Below are 16,167 nucleotides of genomic sequence, written 5' to 3'. Positions count from 1 at the left end.
TCTGTGAGTCTCACCTGTTCACGTTCCGCAGTTTTGCGCAGCTTGTAGATGAACTCTCCTATAGCTACAAACACGGAGAGCAGCAGACCAGAGGCCAGGATGATGAAGATGCCGCCCAGATTTTGGATGCCCATGGGTCCCGTCTCATAGCGCTCGTCCTCCAGGCAACTGCTGCCGCTCCACCATTTCTCTTTGAGCATGTGCAGACGGCCGTCCTCCAGGATGCTGAGGATAGCTATTGTGATCTTATCTCTGTACGGAGAGCCTACAAAACCCATTAGTAATACAGCCTTCACTTTAATGACAAATCATACTGTATGTGATTTGGGCTTCAAATAATTCCTCATCCTAACACATTGTGGTACTAGGCTTTTACCAGGTTTCTGTGCACTTTCAAACAGCTTATCTAATCAGAATGTATAGTCCAAAGCGTGCACGTACCTTTCGGGGTGCCGATGCCGTAACCTTTGCTGTCAATAATGCCTCCCACCTGCGTGAGGTTGCAGTTTCTGCGGGTCACGTATTCAATTGTAGTGGACTCCATGAGCAGGGCGTAGTCGGACTTCAACACTCGCTGAATACCATCTTCAATGGACTTGACAAATGATGTGCTCTGTCTACTGCTCATGAAAGCCCACATCTTCTCAAACGTGGACACTCTGGATTTCTGAAAGAGGAAAGCAGTCCAATATTCTCCTCATATCTTACAACATTTCCATTTATCAATGGCTAGAGACTGGTGGACGACACTATACAACACACAGGGGCAGTTGTGGCCTTATGGTTAGAGAGTCGGACTCGTGACCAGAAGGTTGCCGGTTCGATTCCCAGGGCCGGAGGGTAACAACTGAGGTGCCCTTGAGCAAGGCACCTAACCCCTACTTGCTCCCCGGGCGCTGCAGTGATAGCTGCCCACTGCTCCGGGGGTACGTGTGTTCAACACTTGCTGTGCGTGTGTTCACTACTCTCTGGATGGGTTAAATGCAGAGGTCACATTTCGTTGCCTTGTACTTGTACATGTGTAATGACAATAAAGTTGAATCTAAATCTAAATAAAATAATGTAAGCCAGCAACTCAAAGTTTGGACACATTACGACCGAACGGCTTGAAAATACATTATTAAAATGTGTAGCTGACGGTAAAAAATGAAAACAGTCCACAAGTGTCCAAGTGGCAATGTGTCCTCATATTGGTATCTGCTTTCTGACTTTTCAAACCTTTGATTTCTGAACAAGTTTTGGTCAGTACAAATAATGAAAAGTGTGTAGTCACACTCTCTGAACAGTAAATGGAATGGAATGAAATGTGTGTCCGTTACAGTGTTTCCTGCAGTTCACAGAGGAAGCTATAGTCTACACGAGCATCAACATCTGCACCCAGCATCCACAAAGGACACTTCTTCTCTCCCGAGTCTTGGCTTCGATACGCAGAGATTTTCCTGCTTCACACTGGTGCTGGCGCTCGTCTCTTAACCTTGAGCACCGGTTCTTGTTCCTCCTCCTTCAAACGCTATATTCCCTGCTGTCTCTCACTATAATTGAAAGTGGCTGGGAATTGGCTTTAACGTTGGACTGCACAGGAATGAATAGACTCCTGGAGTGATACAGCTGACGCCTCAGTGTGTACTGGATTGTTATCACACCCCTGGTCTTCTTTACCTGTCCGTACAGTAATGCAGCTGTAGGATGCGTTTGAAATACTGTGTACTTGTGACGTTAACAAAGCCTACTGCGTACTGCAGAACACACTGCATAGAACACACTGTGTACTGCCTTACTGCTCCTATAGTACTGTAAGCATAGAACCAGCCGGAGACATCCAGTCTTTTTGATTCATCAAAGAGCATTCAAACTCAAGTCACATGTGATCCACGAGACAATTCAACATTCAACACATGACACCCTCCCTGCTTAACCCCGTGCTATCTTCTGATGTACAAGTGTGTGTGGTTTTCAGAATAATGAAGCTTTAACCTCCTGATTAAATGGCATTTCATGCTTTCGTAGAGAGGTCACGTTAGAAAGCAAAGCTAATCACAGATAATTGTTGCCTCCATTCTATCAAACATTTAAAGTGACCCAAGAACTGTGCTCTGCTCTTTGATTTGTCTGGGGAAAATGTTAACATTGGATGTTTCAGGTATGCACCTCTCTCTCTCTCTCCTGACAGCCTGATGCTTTAAGTGTAGACACCTGTTTGTGTAACCTTTTCTAACACTGCCATCATTTACCTCAACAGATACATCAAACACATTGCATTTATTCTTTGCATTTTTTTTACGTAGAAATCATTGAAATGTTGATGGGTTTGATAGAAATTGGAGATAGCAATTTTAGATTTCAAGAGCAAAATGCTGAGGTATGTTTTGGAAGATTATAGGAAAGCATAGGCTATATGAAAAGAGGCCAACATCAGCAGAAATGGCTAAAGCAGGCTATATTTTAACAGAATTTATAAATATGTAATCAGCAGTCTAAGGACACAGAGATTTTGTGTCGCTGTCAGTTGAACATTTCTCGAGGAGATGCGCTATATTTTCCTCTGCTCTGCTTTACAGCATCTGAGAGCAAAACTCAAAGCAGTCGAAAGTAAAACCCTGCGGGCAAAAGCTGAAACTTTGGAATAAAAAAATCATTATGAAGGAAAACTTCAAACACGCAGGAGAAGCGGGAGAATTTGCTTTTACAGTGGGAATTAAGATCTAGCTGGAAAAAATTCTTTTGTGGAATTGTATTGATTTTTTTCTGAGTGCCCGAGAATAGGAAAGTTGAATCTTTTTGAAAAAGTTTGCTACCGCTGTCTTTCAAATTCTTCTGTTAGCATTCAGTAGTACTTCTCAATACTATTGACAAAAAGCTCACGTCTGAAAGATTAAGTAAACTAATGAACATAATCTCAGTAATCTGTCGTTACGAGTCAAAACGGTGGGCTTCACATTACGTAAAGTAAAAAAAGGATTGTTATAAAAACACAAACAAGGTTCATAATATGAAAGATGATGTTTTTTGTCTTTTTCAGCAAACAGTCAGTGAAAGAAGGTTAACCTTCATGCTGTTTCATTTCTCATTGATTTTATATCTGTAAGACCACAATGGCAGACTCATTCCTCCCACCACCAGAGAGCGCTCTCCTCTGAATATTGGCCTGATTTTTATTCTGCGAGGCTCATCCCTACTCCCTTTGAAGACTCCTGAGTGAGAACACTGAAGGCATGAAGAGTGTATGGGACCAAAAACACTTCACTAGAACTTATCCAAGAAAGTCATGACCTCTGAGGTGGTTAAACTGTTATATCAGATAATATCTTATATATTATATATATGTACCTTGAAGAAGGAAATGGTGGCTCCATCCTTGACGACGCCATACTCGATTTTGGTCTGTTTGGCCAGATCATCAGCTGAGTCCACGGGCGAATCCATTCTCTCTACGGTGAGGAAGGCGGCTAGGTTTGCTGTGTAGGACGAGATGATGATGAGAGTGAAGAACCACCAGATGCCTCCAATGATTCGGGTGGAGAGAGCTTTGGGCATCAGCTCGGATCCTGAGCAGGAAAACAAACACATCATTCAGTACGCTTGCTGGTTGTCAATGTTAGTGGAACTTTATTCTCCTTGTTTATCTTTTAATCCCACAAGGGTGGCATTTACAGACCAAATTAGAATGTGTGTGAAATTTGGCATTCTGGCATTGACTGCAATGATGGCCACACACTTTCTGGAGTCACTCGGTATGTAACGTATTGTTTGCAAGTCGTCTCAGAGACACAGAAGAGTAAAACCAAACCCAGTGGGACATGATGGACAAACACCGAGTTCACTGGGAATGAACTGCTCAGAATGATCCCGAAGATCCCGAAGGCTCTATGCAGATCTGAATTGACAAAACTCCAGCTGGCAAAGTCATTTTTCAAATCCGGATGGTTTTGTCTCGTCTGTCCGAGGGTCTCTGGTTTGCAGCGTTCATTTATCACTGTTCGGTGCGCGAGCTGTGAAGGAAATGCTGAAGTCACGACAAACAGATTCACGGTTGACAGACGGCGAAGCTAAACATCTGCTTATCTCCGTGAAGGAGGCGGAGCTGTTAAACTGTGTCCGGCTGTGGCTTATTCTCCAAGGGTTGGCTTCGGAGTGATATTAATGATCATGACCTGCTTTTCCCTTTCACATCAGCACGGCTGAATTTAAAGCATTTCCCAAAGAGAATAATTACCTGCGCTTAACATTCCCACCTACATCTCATAAAGAAAGAAGCTCTGCGCCAGCGGCTGCTGTTCAGTATTCACCAAGCTGCTTAGCCTTTCCTCTATCGCTTTGTGTTTCAAACAATAGCACCAAATACAGATGTCTTATATTGGTGTTAAACAAACATGATAATGCGCGACGGGCACTGAATTAGAAGTGGTTTTACCAGTCGGTGATAAATAGACAGAACATCTCAAAACAAGTGATTGAGCTGGTCTGACCAAAACCCCTGGAAAACCAACCAAAACCATCGTATTTTAAGGAAGAACGGGCATATACAGACCATTTGTCATGGAAATATGTAGATTCTGTGTAATAAAACAATCGCTTTTGTGAAGCAGACCATGTCCAACCTGAATACGTTTGGGACAGACGTGACAAATGGGTTTTTCTGCTTTTATCCTTTCGGCTGAAGCGCTGTGTGCTGCTGTAAAGAAGAAGCTTTCTGTCGGACGCAAACTGACGTCAGCAAAATGACAAGAACTGTCTCCGGGACGTGTGAAAACATTGATTTGGTTTACTGCCTAGTTTTATCAGCCGTATCGTAGTCTCGCTGCGATAACATCACATTTCCTCTTGAATCAATAGAGTCTTTACTGTGGAGAGACCTGACGTAGATATCAGTGATGAGATGACACGGAGATCTAATCTCTCAGGTACGTTTATGTCTTTCATCGGCGAGCAGAAAAAATGAAAATGATAGGGATATCGCTTGGTTCTCGGAGTTTGATTCTTACCAAAAGTGAAGCCTTTCAGAATTCCCAGAAAGAATTGAATCACTGTTTTCATATCTGACTAGACTGAACCGAATCAACACAAGTTTCAGTTGAGACTTTGCACTTTGATAAATGTTGGCACAAGTGAGCCGAGTTTGAGACCCTGTTGACACGGATGAGATTACTCAGATCATTTCTGAAAAGTCTAAAAGAAACATCACGCTCTCATTCCTCATTATGTTCAGACCATGCCAATTAAACAGAATTTGCCACTTGTTATTTACATTCTACACTGAGTGTTCATGTGTGAGAATAGCAGTGATGAAGAACTGACAGCTATCACAGCTTTATTGTTCGTCTTCTTACATTTCACTCAGCTCTGGCCTGCTTTAGTACAGTATGTCTTTTGGTTTGAGGCTGGGATTGGTGTGCCCGTGAGGGCTCTTCAAACTGTGTATGTTTAATACGTTCCTTCTTTATTTAATTCTGCATGCTGATGCCTTCGTGCGGAGACAGAGAACATGTTTAAAACAGGGAGAAAGGGAAATAAGATGTTAAAGAAAGTGCCATTAAATTATGGGTGATGCTGAAACTGTTTCAGGAAATCAATGTTGTTGTACTTCGTTTATACCGTAATGTACAGTGGTTACCTGTCCTGATTCTGCCTCACTTAGTCATGTCTTTCTTGATCTTGTGGCAGAATCATGGCAGGATCCCCTGTTTAATGTGGAGAGAGACATTTTGACCCTTTCGGCCTTGCATGCCCCCTCTCCAGTCTCGTCTTTGTTCGCGCCCTCTTGTATTCCTCATTCTTGATTGTTAACTAGTTCATGCCCGCACCTGTCCCCTCTTGATTTGCGCCCCTTTAAATAGCCCTCGTGTTCATTGTCCTGTGCTCGTTTATTGTACTATTGTGCCTTGTACCCACATGCTTTCCTCATGCTCGTGTTCCTGTTATTGGATTATTCCGTCTTGTCTCAGTAAGTGTTGAGTTTAGTTCACGTCTAGTGTTTGGTTAGCCTTCGATTCTGTTACCCGTATTATTATCCCCTGTGCTTTTTTTTATCCCCTCGTGGGTTTTTGTTTTGTGTTTGATATAAATAAATCCCTTTTTGTCAACCCCTGACACTGCTGCCTGCAATTGGGTTCTTCCACCACGTGTTCATGAGAGTTACCTATCGAAAAAAGTGAAGCTGGTTCATAAAATAATTAACAACAAAGCTCCAAGTTTTTTTTTAATTTGATTTCTCTCAGGTTAATTCAAGACATTGTTATTGAACTAGACCTTGCCGGGTTTCATGATAACGATGGATCATAGCACTTAAGAGCGTTTTCTACGAGCCACTTTGTGAACGTTCGTCATCGTTTCACGTGCATTTCCCAAAAATGCCCTTAACACGACAGCACGCATCAGTGCTTTAACTGCTTCTTATGAGTCGCTGTCCGTTTTCAGGTGCTGAAATGTCATCTTATACAATGGCTCGTTTTAGAGCACGCGCTTGTTTTTGAAATGTTTAGGCTAATTATTTTCAACCGATGTGCATGTGGTAAGTGAATATTCTTTAACGTGGGTTTAAAGGGACACTTCACCCAAAAATGAAAATCCTGTCATCATTTACTCGCCTTTGAGTTGTTCCAAATCTGTATAAATGTCTTTGTTCTGATGAACACAGAGAAAGATATTTGGAAGAATGCTTATAACCAAACAGATCTTGCCCCCCAAAAATACAATGGTAGTCAAAAGTGCCTCAGAACATTTTGCTGTCCTTAATTCTTCAAACAGAACAAAGAAATTGATACAGATTTGCAACAACTCGAAGGTGAGTAAATGATGACAGAATTGTCCTTTTTGGGTGAAGTATCTCTTTAATGTGATGACAGAACATCCTGACTGGTATGAGGCAGGGAGATGATTGTTGACTCGTCTGTCTTAACCTCAGGATGAGATGCAGGCAGAACCCATCACTGGAGACGGTGCTCGCGAATCTGACTGCAGTTCACCTTCTCAAACACGACCGGTCATTTCTATGCCGTCCCTACAGTGCCGCTCTGAAGCTCGGAGTAAACATAACTAAATTGAGCAGTCTATTGACCTGAACAGTTAGGAAAAACCAGCAATGTATATAAATGGGACATCTGGCCAAGAGACTCTGAGCCACAGAGACGCCCCGCTGTGCATCCGCTGCAGTCGACAGACACAGTCTTCTGTCGACTTTCATCCCAAGCTCAAGCTCACGATGCCGAAGGTCTCTGATGGCAAGCGAGTGTCTGGAAACAAACAGCGCTGTTATCCTCTAACCTGCCAGTGTGTGTGACAGATGTTTGACAGGCCTCATTCCCGCCTCACTGACAAGCAGGATGACTATACTTCCTCCTCCTGTCAGAGCAGTCTGAAATCGGCACGCGTTGACAGGTAAAGTGTGGAAAACAGTCGCGTCACCTGGTTGTCAGGTTTCCCGCTTTGTTTGGTATGTTTTTGGTGAAATGTGTTGAGTTTGCACTAGAGGCACGTGTGCACTGTACCTTGCTGCATGAGGGAGCCCACGCCAAACCAGAAGCTGTTGAGGAGGGTGAAGTTGTTTTCCACCACATCGGATCCTGGGTTACACGGATGGGCGTCGTACCACTCGTATGGACTGAACCTATGGCACGAGGAGAAAGGGTTTTTATTTAGACCCCTACAGCTAACTCAAACATTTCTGGATCAATAGTGACGGCAAATGAATACGAAAAAAACAATCCCACTAACCCCCGTTTTGGACTTCCCTAAAAAACGAATACTGTACATCCCTTTAACATCGTTTTGACCAAACAGATGCGTGGCAGGAGACGTTCTTCATCAGAGGCCAAATAAACGAAAATAACCGATCCTATACCGCCGTTGACATTAACAGATCATGCAGGTTGTTGATGAGATGCTATTATTTATCGAAAAGATCAAAGTTTCACCCCATCATAAATCACAAAGCAAGTGAGCACACAGTATTATAGAGTATACTTGGAGGTGGGCTCATCCACAAGCAACAAGCCATTGGCGTGTTAATTAGACTACGTTCACACTGCCAGCCTTAATGCCCAATTCTGATTTTTGCTCAAATCTGATCTTCTGTTTGGCTGTTCACATTATGTTAGGGAATGTGGCCCATATCAGATTGCAGTGTGAACTGGTCGCGGTCCTGAACTGAATCACAAGCGCACAAGAACAAAAACAATACGTCACACGCATCACGCTCAGAGTAAACATGGAGGCCACGGACGTTTGTGTTAACGCGTCCCTCCACTGACTAAACTCGCTGCTCTCCTCCATGTTGTTACGATTAAACACGTCACACGGTAGGTCGCACCGGCCCAGAATTATGACGCGGGTCGATGTAGAATGACGTAAAAGTCGCATGAATTCCCATATGACCGTTCAGACTGAGGTCGCATTATGAAACATCAGACCTGTAACTGATTTAGGACCACATATGGAAGTGGCTCAGATCAGATTTAAAAAGATCGGAGTCCATGTGGTTTGTCCTGTTCACACTGAAATGCAGTAAACAGATCTGATCAAAAAATCGGATTTTGGTGCCAGTGTGAACGTAGTAGAGCCACGCTCCTAAAAGCAGCTGAGATGCTCCAGGACGTTACCCAGTTGTGCTTTTATTACTTTTGTGTGTACGCATGTTTCAGGCTTCACAATATTGATTGTAGCATGCACCACACCATCCAAGCTCATTCCAACAGCTTGTTAAACTACAACATAATTAACTCCGGATACTCGGAGCGCCGACAGATGTCTGTAATTTCCCTTATAAACACCTGTCCTTTAACATCTACAGTAGAAAGACCGTCTCAAAGCAGATGTCTCCAGATGAGAGACGCGCGTATCGTCAGGGGACTTGTTAGCACGGCAGCGGAAACTCCAGAAGACCACACATTGCATGACTACATTTATTTCTCCGTTACTCTTTGTTTTGCCTGGAAAAAGTTTGTAAAATGCCTCCAAACACATCTATATGTCACTCTTCCAGTGCTAATTCTTTCCCAAACCCTGTCAAACAGAGATGCCTGGAGACAATTCAATGTCACAGCGGGGAACAAATAAAATAGGCAAGAAATTACAGAAGTGAAATCAGTTGATCATGTAGAGGTAAGATGATGTGAAGTTTTGTCTGTGGTGCTTCTTAAAACATTATTCTGTTGGTTCAAGCAAAGGGACTGTCACATTAACATTGGCTCAATCGATGGCAGAGGTTTGGGGGGGGGGTTATCAGACGGGGGGAGTGTTTGGTGATGCTAGTGGTGCATAAATTACAGTTGAAGTATTTATCAGAACGTGTCCTAATAATGAATAAAGCCGTGCACCCAGTTACTTTACAAATTCAGCCAAGGATTTGGAAATAAATGAGGGTCAAAACTGATATGAATGACTCGTCTCCCCTCAGTTCCAGTGTCATGTATTGCTCAGTTTTATTCAAGGAAAGAAAGACAGAAACAGAAAAAGGCAATAGTCTTCATTGTCTGTGATTGTAGTTACAAAGTTCATCATATTCTTTTTGGTCATACTGTAGATACTGTTAAACTCACAAAACGCTGGAAAATCACACATACTGTATCTATTACTGCACATTTATGTTTTTTAAGTTCTAAGTGTCAAAAGGGAATTTTATGATGAGATCATTGTTGAAGTGATTGACTTTGATTTTATTATTCGCACTTTTAAATCAGTAACTTCAGAAAAAGCAGAGTTGAATGTTTAGAACTCATAAAGAGTTTGGAAACGTAATGCACTATATTACATTTGAATGCAACTGCATTAAATAACAGAATATCAAAGCAAGTGTCATTTATTTTAATGCACGTAACAAAGAAAACATTAGAAGATTTAATCTATTGAAAATAATCAAGTAATGTAATTAAACTTAAGACACTTGCTAGAACACCTGTGTGAACTTGATTTCCTAATCTAAAAATCACTACTGACAGTCTTGAATTTTATCATTGCAAAGTAGGATTTTCTCAATATAGCCGCATTGACTGTGCCTTCTCTTCATTTCAGTTCAGTTCAAAAGTGAAGCCAAACGATCCCAGAAACATTGTCTGAAATGTTATCAAGGTCATATTCCCCCAAAGACTCCATCACAGATGCACAAATCATGCTGTCACACCCCCTTTTAATAACATCTTGGAAAAAACATACATCATTGTGATAAGAAATTCAAATGACAGAAACATATTGGAAAATTGTAATTAGATTGTTTTAGTTTGTCTCGTGCGTTTACATGGGGAGGGAGGGCTTGAAGAGCCATACTGAAGCCAATTGACTTTAGAACGTGTGCTGCACACCTGCCTCTCTAACCTCCTGCTTCAGGTGTCTTTCAGCGGCCAAATATAGAAACCAACTTTTGACGGATGAGCATTGTTTTTTTATTGATTTTATTTCAATAGATATCATAACAATACTGCTATTGGCCACAAAAGTCATGCAGTCACAATCTGAACTGCCCAACTGCCAACATAGATCTTGTTTCATATTTTGTTATCTAATATATTGATATCCAGAAGATCTAGTGTATTTTAAGTGTCCAAATGTTATTTAGCTGCCACTGCATATTACAAATTTAGATCAAATAATCATAATAACTTCAGAAATGGATCATCAATGCAGCTGTTGGGATATGATTTGCTACATCCCACTTGAGAGAACATTCATTCCCTTTCTGTCGGTCTCTCGACGTTGTGTCGAACCGACAGATGGGGTTCTTCCCTGAGAACCAATCGCTTCCGACTACTTAGAAAAGGCCAATGAAAATTGGAGAATGAAATTTGCATGCCGACTCTGCCCCCGGAAATCCGGGTATAAAAGGGAGACGGCGTGCTTCATTCATTCACCTTTTGTTCTTCGGAGCCTTCGCTTATGAAGATCAACTCTCGCTACTACTTAGAAACTCCAGATTGCCGGTTCTACGACGTGGTGCAGCGGACGGTCCCTACCCTGGGCGTCTCGGCGGTTCCAGAGGTGTTCGAGCTAGCAGACAATGCCACAAAGTTTCTACATTCTAAAAGAGCAAATTTCTCCAGCGTGGCATGTCCCGCTGTTCTCGTGGGTGCAACACACTCATCGAGGAGGGGGACGGACACGAGGTCTGCTTCCGGTACGCTGGGGCAGCCCTTGTGGATACGTCCTGCCCGCACTGCGGGCGGTTGATGATTCAGACGTTGCGTCACGGGTGGCTGTGTTCCCACGGGGCTCAGCCACCACCTTGTCTGCTTCCCGTTCCGTGACGGCAGGACTACGGCCCTGCCGCCCGCTACGGCAAGCAGCGAGGATGATACAAGGATTACTGTGAGCGCTAATCCGTCAGCCACCGGCTCGCTGACCGTTCGCACATCGCCTTCCTCGTCTGACCGTTCCCCATGAGAAGGTCCCACCGTCTAGTTCCTCAACCACGTATTCGGAAACGGTGCGTGATGATGAGAGGTCCGTTGCAGAATCGGAGGGTGACTTACTGGCATCTGACGCCGACGATTCCTTGGAGCTCCCTCCCCCAGGGGGTCGAGCCCAGGAAGAAGCGGACGTCAAAATGTCAGCCATGCTTTCCCGGGCCACCGGCGTTGGGTTGCAGTGCCCGCACTGCTTCTCCCAATGCTCACGACTGGATACAAGGTACCTCGGGTTTGAGAGCTGCTCCAAGCCGAACTCGCCCCAGTGCCGTGTTTCCCCGGAAGTGCATGAGGAACTTAGTACGACCTGAAACGCCCCCTTTGGCGCGTGCACGTCAACTAGTTCCATCACCCTTTCTTCCCTCGATGGTGGGGCAGCTACAGCTACAGCCGTCCAAAGCACATAGGCTTTTCGGCATCCAGGATGTCGAGAGCTTACTCTGCTGCAGGCCAAGCTGTCCCCTCTCTCCACACTATGGCCATCCTGCAGGTCCATCCGGCCAAGGTGTTGAGAGAGCTCCACGAGGGTAAGACCGACCCAGCGCTTATGCAGGAACTCTGCGCCGTCACCGACCTCGCTCTACTGGCGACCAACGTGACCGCGCGGGCCCTGGGTTGGGCGATGTCCACACATGTGGTCCAGGAGAGACACCTCTGGCCAAAACTTGCACAGATGTGTAACGCGAAAATCATTTTTAATAGAAAATATATTATAGGAGTGTCTATTTACACTGAGTGCACATAGCCTGCCTTGTTGGCAGAGACTATTTACATTAACTCCGCCCACCTGTATCTAACTGGAATTGAGAAAAAGTAGGAACGACTTTGTGTAGACCGTGATTCCAGTGGCACAGGGAGTAAAGCAGATAGCAAGTAGAGTTTTAACACTATCGACCCAAGTTCGAATCTGCCTCTTGCCAAACTCACTCCTCCACCGTTTCCCATCACACATCAGATCTTAAAGGCATTTACTTTTATTTTATTTTCCATTTATTTTCCATGAAATAAAGAAAATATTTGAAAAGTGGCTAACAGGTGAGGTGCACTTAAAGTGCAAATAGCGGCTGACATCTATTATTCTTCATTCAATTTTATGTCAAAACCAAATGTAACCTACCAATTATCCAGAGATCCATATGATTAAAAATGCTAAGCAGTTGTCAAGTATCGAATTTAGCAGCCCGATGTAATAAAAACTGTGGACAAAATAAAGAATGCAATTAAGTGAGCCTCTATTGTGTTTATGTAAACATGTACGAGCTTCAGTGATGCATCCCACAGATCTCCGACAATAAACGGCATGATTACAAGATTTTCTGTCCACTGGTCTTAAGCTTTTCTGCTATTTCTTTTCACATGGATTAGATTTAATTTGCAATTATTTTATTCACCACACATCGAGGCCAAAATACCTTGAAATATTATGTGTATATAAAATAAACAGGACAAAGCGCATACCATAATGGTGTTTCGCTTTAGCACCAAGGGTGTGGGATAATATACACTTTAGGTTAATGGTCACATGTAAGTAAACAGTGGCTTTTTGCTTACCTGGCAATGACAAAGAGCACACAGCTGACCCCCAAATAGGCCAGCAGGATATAGACCCAGATGTCCGGGGTCATAGGATTAAGGAAAGAGAAGAAGCCAGTGTTGGTGCTGTTGGGCCTGCGGTACAGGATACTGATGCCAGTGTTCAGAAAGGGTTTGGAGAAGTCGATAACTTTCTCACGGACAAAGGTGATGGTGAGAGGAGCCACAGCCAGGTCGGCTCTCTAGAGGACAGGAAGCAAACATTTGTATTAAAAAATGTCTGAAACAAACATCATGGAAAATGAAAATCCGCTTCGTAACAACGTTTCTTAGTCCCTTATTGGACAATGCTCCCAAAAAAGCAACCCGCCAGACCGAGAAGAGCACGCCCACACTCAACCAGGGAGAGCGGGAGAAGGAGCATGCGCATACGTCAACCAGCTGGAGTAAGAGAGAGAGAGCATTGCGTTCCGGAGCTCAGCTGTGTTTGTTTGTTCACTGCATTTAGGTGATGAATGTTATATAAATGGTGGATATAACGCTGGATTTGGAAATCATTTGAAACTGATAGATGGAGCGGTCCCAGCGCAAAAACTGTCATTAACCATGCGTGCAGGAGGTCGTATGTTTTTTTAAATAATCGTACAGCTGTATCTGTCTTTTATAAATGTGATCAAACTAAAGACTCTTCGAAGATATGAAGTATGCAATACTACTCTATAGGTACTCAAGATTAATATGAGATTGGCAGCAACTTTGTGCGTTACTTCCCCTTTGAACAAAGACTTAGGATCTTTGCAGGAATTAATGGGGTTGAGAAAAATGGGCATTTGCATCCAACTGAGTACAACTTTACACATGAACTTCCCTCCTGACACACAGGAAACACAATTGTAGGGTCTGGTCGGATCAAAGTTTACCAGCTGGGATCATAAGATCGTAAAACACAGTAACCTCTCACCAGGGCTTCTACCAGGCACCAACGAGTCTGGTCCAACTGCCCTATCTCAACACCTTCATCACTGACCAGGACAGATTCCAATACTCTCGCCTGGACTTCAAAGGAGGTTCTTGTGGGAGGACGGGACTGTTCACCAAAGTGAGAAAAGCCATGTGGCCCCCAGGGACTGAAAGCCTCAAATTCTTCCAAAAGAATGTCTCTTTCTCTTCCCTTAGCCACAAAAGACTGGTTTAAAGTTTATATACAACCACCCCACAGTGTATGCTTGTCCCCATGTTATTCTCCTTCACCTATAACCTCAAAGGCATATGTGCTTAGTGGTATTCTGTGTATATTTACATTCTTGTACAAACTACAGGTCAATGTAATTATAACCCTTTCATGTTTCATATCTAAATGTTTCCCTCTGCATTTCTTAGAATATGGTGTAGAGCACAGTAATGTATTTTATACCATACTCATTTTAGTTTATTCTAAGACTATTCCTGCTCCAAACTCCCAGGCGACCATAAATGCAAATGAGTTATTGTGCCGAACAAAGAAACATGTTTTCGTGCTTAAAACATCTGAGGTGCGAAGGAAACAGTGCTCGCTCGCTCGTGTTCGCTCGCTTGTGTGTGTTCGCGCTTGCTTATGTTCGCTCGCTCGTGTTCGTGCACCCTCTCGGCACTGTCTCTCTCCTCGGAGACAGCTTCTTCCGGCAGTTTGCTTCGGCTAAGTCTGTTCTACCTTCGTCAGCCAATGCGGCTCTAAGAAAGAATCCGACGGACTCACCCGCTCACTTTGAACTCATCAGTACTCTGAAACCTTTTTGCACGCGCACCAGAACTTGTCCCAGCACAACCAGGAAGCCAATGCAAGTATCTGATCTATTTCTAAATAGCTGCGCTTAAGCTTTGCCCCTTTTAAATAAGGAAATTGTCCTTGATGGTTTATACAGATGTGAATAGCTGATTTAATACTGCCACTCTTTGCTTTGTCTATTTCTTTCATTCTTTACTGCTTTTACGTTTTATTTGTGTTTGTTAGTGTTTGGTCTTTGTTAGTTAGTTGGTTTTATTTCCCCTTTAGGGTAGTAAATAAAACCGCATTTGTAACCACACTCGAATCGTTTCTGTGTTTATTTATCAGATATCAAGGTCACTTAAACTGCTTGATTTCGTTAAAATTTCTGAAGTGGTACTTTACTACAGTAAAAATATTGTTTTTCCAAGGCCAGGAAAGTAATATTTCTTAGAGTTGATATACGATCTCCTGATCACTTGCGGGACGAGTACATTTAGTTGTCGCTATTATTAATTCTGCTGCATCAGGTAAAGTGTATAAAATAGGTAATGGTTAATCACCATGAATTATTTGTATGTTACTGAGGTTAAACTCATAGTTTCCCCGAAATACACTACACAATGGATCCCTAACTCTTCACTTGGTAAACTACACAACTGAACCCACTGAACTCCTGTACTTAGAGAATCCACTGAACTACTGAAATCCTTCTGAACAGGTGTTTAGAAGGTGTCTCAAAGAATTTAAGAAAGGAACTTAAATGGTTTTCTAGAGCAGTGCAACACTCAAAATGATGAAATAATATAAGCATACTGTAGCTAGAAAGAAGGTAACAGCAAGCTTGCACAGCTGTGTCCTGACGGATAACCGCTGCCAGCACAATCACCAGATTCATGACATGTTACTCTCACATGACTTCTAATACCAAATATCGGTCCATTTTGAAATGTAACCATGTGAGAGTGAACGGAACCAATAAGAAAATGCACCATTGGAACAAATTACAACAATTTACAAATTTACAAAAAATGTTGGTTTGTATAGTAAAAATGGACCATAAAAATGATTAGTTTGTACAGTAAAATGTCATCTCCCCTCTTCTTGAACAAACATCAAAAGTTTTCACTGTAAATATGGTTTATGGTTATGCTTTAAGAGCCTAGACCCTAAATGAAATGTATGAGTTTTAAAATTGCATATGTTATATGACATTTTCGGAAAAAAATGTGAGGTAGGGCACTGCTTGAATTAAATCATGTCTTATTGGGATAAACACCATGGGATGTTTTTTCTTGGGCGGGACCAAAATTTGAACAACTGAACACCACTCCTGAACCTACTGAACACATGAACATCACTCCTGAACCCACTGAACACATGAACACCACTCCTGAACCCACTGAACACCTGAAGACCACTCCTGAACCCACTGAACACCTGAACACCACTCCTGAACCCACTGAACACATGAACACCACTCCTGAACCCACTGAACAC

At 42.9% G+C, this 16,167-nt stretch overlaps 1 protein-coding gene across 1 annotated transcript in view; it reads right to left on the bottom strand.

The window, feature by feature from the left end:
• The window catches only part of grik3 (glutamate ionotropic receptor kainate type subunit 3), a 110,975-nt gene that overhangs the window by 5,750 nt on the left and 89,058 nt on the right, over nt 1-16,167 (bottom strand). The window contains exons 11-15 of the mRNA XM_057339242.1: nt 12,942-13,165; nt 7,485-7,603; nt 3,328-3,545; nt 442-667; nt 15-265 (exon numbers count right to left, since the gene is read on the bottom strand). Coding sequence (XP_057195225.1) covers nt 15-265; nt 442-667; nt 3,328-3,545; nt 7,485-7,603; nt 12,942-13,165 — 1,038 coding nt within the window. The remainder of the gene's footprint in view (nt 1-14; nt 266-441; nt 668-3,327; nt 3,546-7,484; nt 7,604-12,941; nt 13,166-16,167) is intronic.

This window comes from Triplophysa rosa, linkage group LG8, assembly GCF_024868665.1.
Source record: "Triplophysa rosa linkage group LG8, Trosa_1v2, whole genome shotgun sequence".
Lineage (NCBI taxonomy): Eukaryota > Metazoa > Chordata > Actinopteri > Cypriniformes > Nemacheilidae > Triplophysa > Triplophysa rosa.
The sequence above is the reverse complement of the archived record's forward strand: the minus strand, read 5'-3'. Positions and strand labels throughout refer to the sequence as shown.